At 33.3% G+C, this 9,590-nt stretch overlaps 2 protein-coding genes across 4 annotated transcripts in view; both read right to left on the bottom strand.

The window, feature by feature from the left end:
- Positions 1 to 9,590, bottom strand: part of nars1 (asparaginyl-tRNA synthetase 1) — a 34,649-nt gene that overhangs the window by 9,425 nt on the left and 15,634 nt on the right. The gene's annotated exons all lie outside the window — the stretch shown is intronic.
- The window catches only part of fech (ferrochelatase), an 18,970-nt gene that overhangs the window by 6,658 nt on the left and 2,722 nt on the right, over positions 1 to 9,590 (bottom strand). The window contains exons 4-8 of the mRNA XM_016548955.1: positions 5,770 to 5,904; positions 5,575 to 5,681; positions 5,132 to 5,230; positions 3,928 to 4,035; positions 2,782 to 2,946 (exon numbers count right to left, since the gene is read on the bottom strand). Of these exons, the coding sequence (XP_016404441.1) occupies positions 2,782 to 2,946; positions 3,928 to 4,035; positions 5,132 to 5,230; positions 5,575 to 5,681; positions 5,770 to 5,904 (614 nt within the window). The remainder of the gene's footprint in view (positions 1 to 2,781; positions 2,947 to 3,927; positions 4,036 to 5,131; positions 5,231 to 5,574; positions 5,682 to 5,769; positions 5,905 to 9,590) is intronic.

Below are 9,590 nucleotides of genomic sequence, written 5' to 3' on the forward strand. Positions count from 1 at the left end.
ATTTACAAAATATCTTCATGGAACATGATCTTTACTTAATATCCTAATGATTTTTGGCATAAAAGAAAAATCTATAATTTTGACCCATACGATGTATTTTTGGCTATTGCTACAAATATACCCCAGCGACTTAACACTGCTTTTGTGCTCCAGGGTCACAAATTATATATACATTTTTCAATAAAAAAAATTATTTTGTTAATATTTATTATTCTGCAAGTTATAAAATATTTTTTTAAGTTTTATTTATAGTTAGCCATACTAATCCAAGTAATGTCATTGCTCAAAATGTGCACTGACATTTTAATACGTTTTAGCTATAAACCAATACTATCAAACAGCAGTTTCCCACATCTGCCGGAGGCCCAGATCCAGAAGATCAGACAGGAGACCGGATCAGATCAGACCCCTGCTGCAGACGGGCGGCCCCGGGGCCACAGATCGATGGACAGGTGAGAGAAACCGGCAGAAGAGACTCACGCTAATGCTAGCCTCAGGGCAAACACACACACACCGCATGAGTCTGGGAAACACACTCACACTCTTCAGAAGCGAAGCACTGATCGATGAGTCTCAGATATGAGAGCAGAGGTCAAAGGTCAAAGATCGCTCAGCTCACCTTTAATAACAGACACTGCAGTGATGGGAAACAACTAACCTACAGTACACACTACAGTCTGCAGTACATCAGCTGCTGCGGGACAAAGCAGGACATTTACTGATTTCTGTCATTTACTGTAGCAAACCGAGGCATTGATCAAACTTACTCTCCTCGTGTTGCCATATCTGATTCATTTCAGTGAATCAGTTCATTCAATGACTCCTATTCATTTCCCAGCTCAAACAGCAATTCACAGATTCAATGAATCCTTGTGTGGCTTACCATTAGTACCCTTGGTAAATATGATCAAAGAAGGCTATGACAATAAATCTGCATTGTTAATCCTTTTGATCTTTTATTTAAAAAATGCACAAAAATCTAACCTTTCGTTGGAGAATAAGAATTTAAAATGGGGGGGGGGAAATATCATTATGAAATAAATGTTTTTCTCTAATACACATTGGACACAATTAACGGCACCCTTTTATTCAATACTTTCTGAAACCTTTTGAAAAAAGAAAGCTCCATGACGGTGCTTCTCCTCTTCAGTTCACCACACTCATTTTCTACAGGGTTCAGGTCAGAGGACTGGGTTGGCCATAGCAGAAGTGACCAATTTGTGTGTTGTTTTTAAGGTTTGTTTTTGGATTATTGTCCGGTTGGAAGATCCAAACATGGCCCATTATAAGATTTCTAACAGAGTCAGTCACTTACTGATTTTTGATCTGTTGGTATTTGATAGAATCAAAGATGCCATGTGTCTAAACAAGATGTCCAGGACCTCCAGCAGAAATATAGGCCCACAACATTAAAAATACAGCAGTATATTTCATTGTACACAAGCTCATTTTTTAGTTACATCTGACCATAGAAGCCAGTCCCATTTGAAGTTCCAGTCGTGTCTGACAACAGAATATGCTGGGGAATGTTTTTGGATGAGAGCATTTTCTTTTCTTGATTTTTTTTCTTGAACCCCTCCCAAACAACATGCGGTGTTGGTTTTCTGACCCTGAGACACAACTATTTTCTGCAATTCTCCAGCTGTGGTCCTTGGAGAGTCTTTAGCCACTCAAACTCTCCTCCTCACCGTGCATTAGGATGATATAGACACACGTCCTCTTCCAGGCAGATTTGTAACATTTTCTGTTGATTGGAAATTCTTAATTATTGCCCTGATGGTGGAAATGGGAATTTTCACTGCTCTAGCTCTTTTCTTAAAGCCACTTCACTAATTTGTGAAGCTCAATTATCTTTTGCTGCACATCAGAAATATATTCTTTGTTTTTTCTCATTGTGATGGGTGATTGATTTGGACTTTGGCCTTTGTTTTCCCTCCTATTTATATTCCTGTGAAACAGGAAGCCATGGCTGGTGTGCTCAAAATTGTGAATATGAATGGGAATACATTTCAGATATATTTTACTCATAAGAATTTCTAGGGGTGCCAATAATTGTGTCCAACGTGTATTTGAGAAAAACATTTATTTCATAATGATATTTCCCCCCCATTTTAAATTCTCATTCTCCAATGAAAGGTTAGATTTTTGTGATTTTTTAAAAATAAAAGATCAAAAGGATTAACAATGCAGATTTACTTTCACAGCCTTCTTTGATCATATTTACCAAGGGTGCCAACAATTCTGACCATGTGTGTAAATGCTGCTAGTCATCACAACTGTATATAAAATTTAATCGCTACAGTTTTCAATTTGTGTATTCTAGGTTATCTAGTTGTATTTGGTGTAAAACTACCTGTTCAATGTGTGTGTGTGTGTGTATGTATATACAGTATATATATATAATTCTTATTATTATTTTCTATTATTACAGTTGTTATAATTAAAGAATGATAAATTATATTATAATTATATAATAAATAAATAATATAAATCTTTTTTTTTTTATTATGGGTTTGATCTGTAGGGAATGCATGAACAACAAATCGAATGAAATGTAAGTTGCTTTGGATAAAAGCGTCGGCCAAATGTAAACAATATTATTCTAAATATATTATAATAATGAAATTATATAATAAATATATACAATTATACAATATATTATGTGTATATAATTTTAAAAATATATTTTAACTGTTGACCACTTTATATTAAGTCACTTGATTGAAGTGTTAAGCAACAAGAATCTTAATTTAACGTAGGTAAAGCAGCAAACAGACGCACCTCTTCCCCGAGGATCTGTGAGTACTCGATGTCGAGCTCGTGCAGTGTCTCGATGTGGTCGCTGGTGAAAGCGATGGGAACCAGCAGCAGGTTCTTCTTCCCGCGCTGACAGAGGCCCTTGATGACCTCATCAGTCTGCGGCCCCAGCCACGCCATCGGCCCCACCTACAGGAGCCCGGCAGGGACACAAATCACCTTCAGCGGAGCTCAGATCTGAGTGCAGTTACAGCACTCTGTTTACCAGCTGCTCTTCTTCGTAATAAACACAATGCTTTCACATAAAGTAAATGAAACCGTGTTTTTCCATTGTGAAAAATGTGTCCCTGGACCACAAAACCAGTCTTAAGGGTCAATTTTTTAAAATTGAGATTTATACAATCTGAAAGCTGAATAAATGTGACCCTGGAGCACAAAAGCAGTCTTAAGTCGCTGGGGTATATTTGTAGCAATAGCCAAAAATACATTGTATGGGTCAAAATTATAGATTTTTCTTTTATGCCAAAAATCATTAGGATATTAAGTAAAGATCATGTTCCATGAAGATATTTTGTAAATTTCCTACTTTCCTACTGTAAATATATCCAAACTTAATTTTTGATTAGTAATATGCATTGCTAAGAACTTCATTTGAACAACTTTAAAGATGATTTTCTCAATATTATGATTTTTTTGCACCCTCAGATTCCAGATTTTCATATTTATTCAGCTTTCAGATGATGTATTAAACTCAATTTTGAATAATTGACACTTAAGACTGATTTTGTGGTCCAGGGACACAAATAAGCTTTCCATTGATGTATGGTTTGTTAGGGTCGGACAATATTTGTCCGAGATACAACTATTTGAAAATCTGGAATCTGAGGGTGCAAAAAAATCTAAATATTGAGAAAATCACCTTTAAAGTTGTCCAAATGAAGTTCTTAGCAATGCATATTACTAATCAAAAATTAAGTTTTGATATATGTACGGTAGGAAATTTACAAAATATCTTCATGGAACATGATCTTTACTTAATATCCTAATGATTTTTGGCATGAAAGGAAAATTTGACCCATTCTATGTATTGTTGGTTATTGCTACAAATATACCCCAGCGACTTATGACTGCTTTTGTGCTCCAGGGTCACTAATTATTTCTGATCGTGACCTTTGACTGCCAGACGAGTCTGTACGGGTTACAGTGTCCTAATCGGTCCATCACCCTCTGAACCGTCGCGCCAACTTCCTGTGGGTACGGATCGCCCCGGTTCACCACCTAAACACACAGTTAAAGCCCAGGACGGGGTTTGCTTATTACTTTTTATTCTAAACAATAAATAACACCCATAATGCATTCAGGTTCATCTTGACACAGATTTTTTTTTTTTTTTTAAATGTGGCATTTTTTTTTTTTTGTAAGGGAACAAAACTTTGCAAATGCTTTAAGACCCTCAAAATACACATCATTTATTTTTTTTCATATTTTTCATGATTATTTTTTAAGAGATATAACCCGGGGGATTTTGGACCCAGCTATGTATGGAGTACCGTTGGAGGTGTCAAAAATACTTTTGTAAAATTAGGTTATTAAGTTATATTAGTATCAAAAAACTTTTGTAAAATATATTTAGCCTTTTCCCCATATCTCACACACTTTTGGAGTGAATTTTGTTGATAATCATGAATAAGTACGCCTGCTGATGAACCACTGCAGCATGAAAAATGTAACACTTTTTCATCTGAAAGTGAAAGTTGATGTAAGTAAAATGAATTTATTTACTTTGAATACTTTTCAGAGTAATATTCATTTTGTTTTGTTAGAAATAAATATGTAGATTTCATAAATTTAGACTGTTTTTGAGCAATAATGAGTTTAAATTAAATCACATTAAATCTGGTAATTTAATACTGGTAATTCTCAGATTATTTGTTCTTATAAATTTCATACAATGATATATTCAAATAAGATTTCTCATTAATATTGAAAAAAATATATATTTATTTTGTATATTGTTTTTTTGGTGTGGTTCAGGTGTAATTTCTCAATTTTTTAATGAATCAAAAAGAGGGGAAATGCAGTAATAACATGGCAACATTCTAAACTCATATATTTTTTTCACATTCACTCATTAATGAGAAGTTGTTGATCAGATAAAATATGGTTTTAGTTTAAAATATAATTTATTATTTTTAAAACTTTTTTATTATTATTTAAAATATTGAAATATTATATTACTTAAAATATTAATTTATAAATGTTTTATAAAATAACAACTCCAAACATTTACCATGTGAAAATAATATACAGCTTTTGAATGCATTATGAGGGATAAACATATGCAGACGGTGATAGAACATGAGGTGAGACTCACAGACAGCGGCAGCGAGTGAGCCGAGAACAGAATCACCACGTCGTCTCTCTTCTCTGCAGGAAACTTCTCCAGCTCATTCACAACATGTTCAGCAAAACACTGAAAGACACGGAGGAAAATCATCATGTGCCACTCAAACCTGATTTAATCGCTGCTAGAGATGTGCTCAAGTAACGACGACTGCATGTTACAGCAAAAACTACTGGATGACAGCAAACTAAAGAGGAGAACGTTTTAATTATGTGTGTGTGTGTGTGTGTCACCTCGATCAGTAGTGGGTGTGTGTGTGTGTGTGTCACCTCGATCAGTAGTGGGTGTGTGTGTGTGTGTGTCACCTCGATCAGTAGTGGGTGTGTGTGTGTGTGTGTCACCTCGATCAGTAGTGGGTGTGTGTGTGTGTGTGTCACCTCGATCAGTAGTGGGTGTGTGTGTGTGTGTGTCACCTCGATCAGTAGTGGGTGTGTCGGCCACCTGTCAATCACACTCCAGCGCATCTTGGGCCTGTCGCTGCGACTGCTGTAGTATCTGTAGATGGCGTTCAGACTGCTGCCTGATCACACACACGTCAGACAGAGGATTTGATTAAAGCTCTTTCGAAGGATTAAGCTCATAGATATGTCAGGAGCAGTGAGTGTGACCTGTGGTGGAGCAGCTGTATTGTGGGTACTGCGTGAAGGCCAAGGCTCTCTCCACTCCGTCCTTCTCCATCTGCTCGATGGCCTCCTCCGTCAGAGGATGAACGTATCGGAACCCGATGTAAAACTTATGAGGAGCTGCGCACACACACACACACACTACTGATCGGGGAGACACACACACACACACCCACTACTGATCGAGGTGACACGCACACACACAAACACACACACAGACACAGACACGCACAGAGACACACAGACACACCCAGACACACATGCACACACACACACACACTACTGATCGGGGAGACACACACACACACACCCACTACTGATCGAGGTGACACGCACACACACAAACACACACACAGACACAGACACGCACAGAGACACACAGACACACCCAGACACACATGCACACACACACACACGCACACACAGGCACACAAAACAGATGGTCATTCATTTCAGTGGCACATTTCATCTTAGTTTGTCTTTATTAAGCACTGGTTTATTTAAAGTTAATTACTCTCTTTTTCTTTGTAGCTTTTTCTTAAATGTGTTGATTGCTAGTTGCTTGGCTTTTTTTTATTTTGCACAATTAATGTTTTAATTGCTTTTGTTGATATTACCACCTTTTTATTGAATTTTTATTTATTATTATACAATTTAGTTAATAATAATAATAACAACAATAATTATTATTATTAGTATGACTTATTACACTAATTTATTCTTATTGTTATATTATTATTATTATACACTTTTTTTTTACTGTAAACAGAGTTAATTCTTTGGTTAAATTGTTTGTTTATTTGTTCATTTAATGTGATTTTGTGAGGTGAAATTCAGGCATTTTGCTGTAAATATATCTGAGCAGGTTACCACTGATAACATTTCCAAATCCAAAATCTTTTTTTTTTTAATGTATTAATTTTTGCTAAATTTTTTTATTGCAACTTGTTTGATTTATTCTACACAGTTGTTCTTATTTATTTATTTTTATTTAGCACTTTATATTGCACTGCATTTTTTATTGGTGATTGATTGATTTTTATTAGGGTTTGGCTTGGGTTACTAGCATATAATTACGTATAATTAATTGTTATTATAATAGTAAGTGCACGTAACGTGTAACAAGGACACCTTAAAATAAAATGCTACCAACTATTGTCTTGTTTATTGTAAATTTGTATTATTTATACAGTTATTTTACTCTAAACTGAGAGCTAATTTATCAGTTTATTTGTTCATTTATTTGTTTATTATTTGTTAATTTATTTTTATTGTTTTTAAATTCAAGCATTTTGTCTGTGTATATATTTCATGAACAGGTTACTGATAACATTTCCACATTATTCTTAAGTACTGGTTTATTTAAGATTAATTTTTTTTGTTTTTTGCCATTTATTTATTTATTTATTTTTATTGCAACTTTTTTTGTTTACTCTGCAAAGTTGTTTTTATTTAATTATTTTATTTTGCATTGTTATTTTTATTGTTTATATAGTGACATTGTTTTCTTTGTATTATGTATAGTTTACTGTAGATTAACAGTTAATTTATTTGTTTTTATTTATTTGTACGTATGATGATTTGGGGCTAAATTCAAGCATAATGTTGGAAGTATTTCATAAGCAGGTTACTGCTGATCACAGTTCCACATCCTTTTTTCCCCACATGCTTCTTTTAAGGTTTATTTAATTTATTTATTTTTTTGAGTGTTAATTTATTAGCTTATTGATGTTTTGGGATGAAATTACAGCAAACCAAATCTTGTTTGTGCAAGATAAACCAGTAACCTTATGAAAAGAGGACTATGGCGCTTCTCAAACAGTTAGTTGTTGGTTTATCAGAGGTGTGTGTGTGTAAGAGGCGTGTATGAGACACTCCTCTGAGCTTCATCTATCATTCTCACACACACACACACACACTCTCCAGGTTTATCAGCACTCAACACTGACAACAAAGACGACCGTTTGTCTGTTTCACTCTGATTATTTTATGATCCGTTACAAAAGTCACTCGACGCCTTCAGACTGATTCAGTCTGTGTGAACAAGCATTAGTAATCCAACACTCGCTTCGATATTTTGTAAACTAATGCAGGTTTTTTTTTTTGTCTTTTTGATGCCAAGGACCCCAAATATGATCATCCTCATCTTAAAATTTAATATTTTAATGTATAAAGACCAAATTTATACTTTGAAAAAGTAATACAATAAATACATGTAAAATATTATTTGAAAAATATTTATATACTACAGTACTGTACTGTTAAATGTATTATGTAAATAGTTTTTTTATTATTTATTTAAATATTATAATATTAATCATATAATATTAATATATCATATAATAATATATTTTATTGAATGCAAATTGAATTATTTTTTTTACTTATTTTTATTCTGTAGCTATTTTCAGAATAAAATCATTTTAGTTACATATTTAATGTTATTTGTATTTTTTCAAAAAAAAATTATTCTTAATTTTTTCCTTACATTCTAATGTAATGATATTCAGACATTTTAACTGAGACTCAAGCGTCCATATACCTTTTAGTGCTGCTGTATTCTTAATTTTATTCTTTTTCATTTTGCACTACTCTTATTTTTTATTGTTGATGTTTATTGCTCACTTAAATATTACTTATTCAGTTATTTTACTGCAAATTGAGAGTTTATTTTTTCGTTTATTGGTCTATTTAATAATGTTATTTGTATTTTTTTCTAAATTTTTTTATTCTTAATTTTTTCCTTACATTCTAATGTAATGATATTCAGACATTTTAACTGAGACTCAAGCGTCCATATACCTTTTAGTGCTGCTGTATTCTTAATTTTATTCTTTTTCATTTTGCACTACTCTTATTTTTTATTGTTGATGTTTATTGCTCACTTAAATATTACTTATTCAGTTATTTTACTGCAAATTGAGAGTTTATTTTTTCGTTTATTGGTCTATTTAACATGTTTTGAGGTGAAATTACAGTATTGTGTAGTAAATATTTCGCGAGCTGGTTACTGTTGAGCACAACCAAATCTTATCCGTGCCTGGAAAACTGGTAACCTCATGAAAATTTATACTGTGAAAAATTATTATACTAATTATATTAAAGTATATTCATGTGTGTAAAATATAAATTTTTCTATAACATTACATTTTTTTTTACACACTATAGTACTGTACTGTTAGATGTATAATTTGTTTATGCAAAGGTATATTTTTATAATTTAATTAATATTATAATATTAATGCATAATCTAATATAAATAATATATTATAAAACGGAGAGTTCCGGTCCTTGATTCTGATTGGTTGAGCCACGTTCGAAGCTGTTGTAAATTACTCTACAAACATACACCTTTGTTTACTTCTGTGTGTTGCTCGGCAACCACTTTGTTGCAAACACAACTGTTTCTGAGGAACTACAATGTTTGGTGGAAGAACACTGTTTTTATTAATATCATTACACTTTATTTGCTCTGTTTTATTCTGTGAAACCTTACTACATATATGGAATAACCGTTTTGCGCTTCGCGTCGTACCCAACAACAATGTCCCTTAGCTGTTATAAATTCATAGTAAACCACGGCTTCTTGGGGCTTATTGCTTTATTTTACATCCACTGTTTTGCCTTATAATGAAAAATGTGTTTTCTTTTACTCGCCCTCATGTTGTCCACAAAAAAGATATTCTAAAAAGAGTATTGCCAAAGTTGTTTTTGGTCCCCTTGCCTTTCATTACATAGTCAAAAACAGATTTTATTTTGTGTTCCACAGAGTAAAAAAAACGAAGTCAGGTCTGGAACGACATGCG

Source organism: Sinocyclocheilus rhinocerous, unplaced genomic scaffold (assembly GCF_001515625.1).
Source record: "Sinocyclocheilus rhinocerous isolate Xijiao unplaced genomic scaffold, SAMN03320098_v1.1 scaffold824, whole genome shotgun sequence".
In the NCBI taxonomy this organism is placed as follows: domain Eukaryota; kingdom Metazoa; phylum Chordata; class Actinopteri; order Cypriniformes; family Cyprinidae; genus Sinocyclocheilus; species Sinocyclocheilus rhinocerous.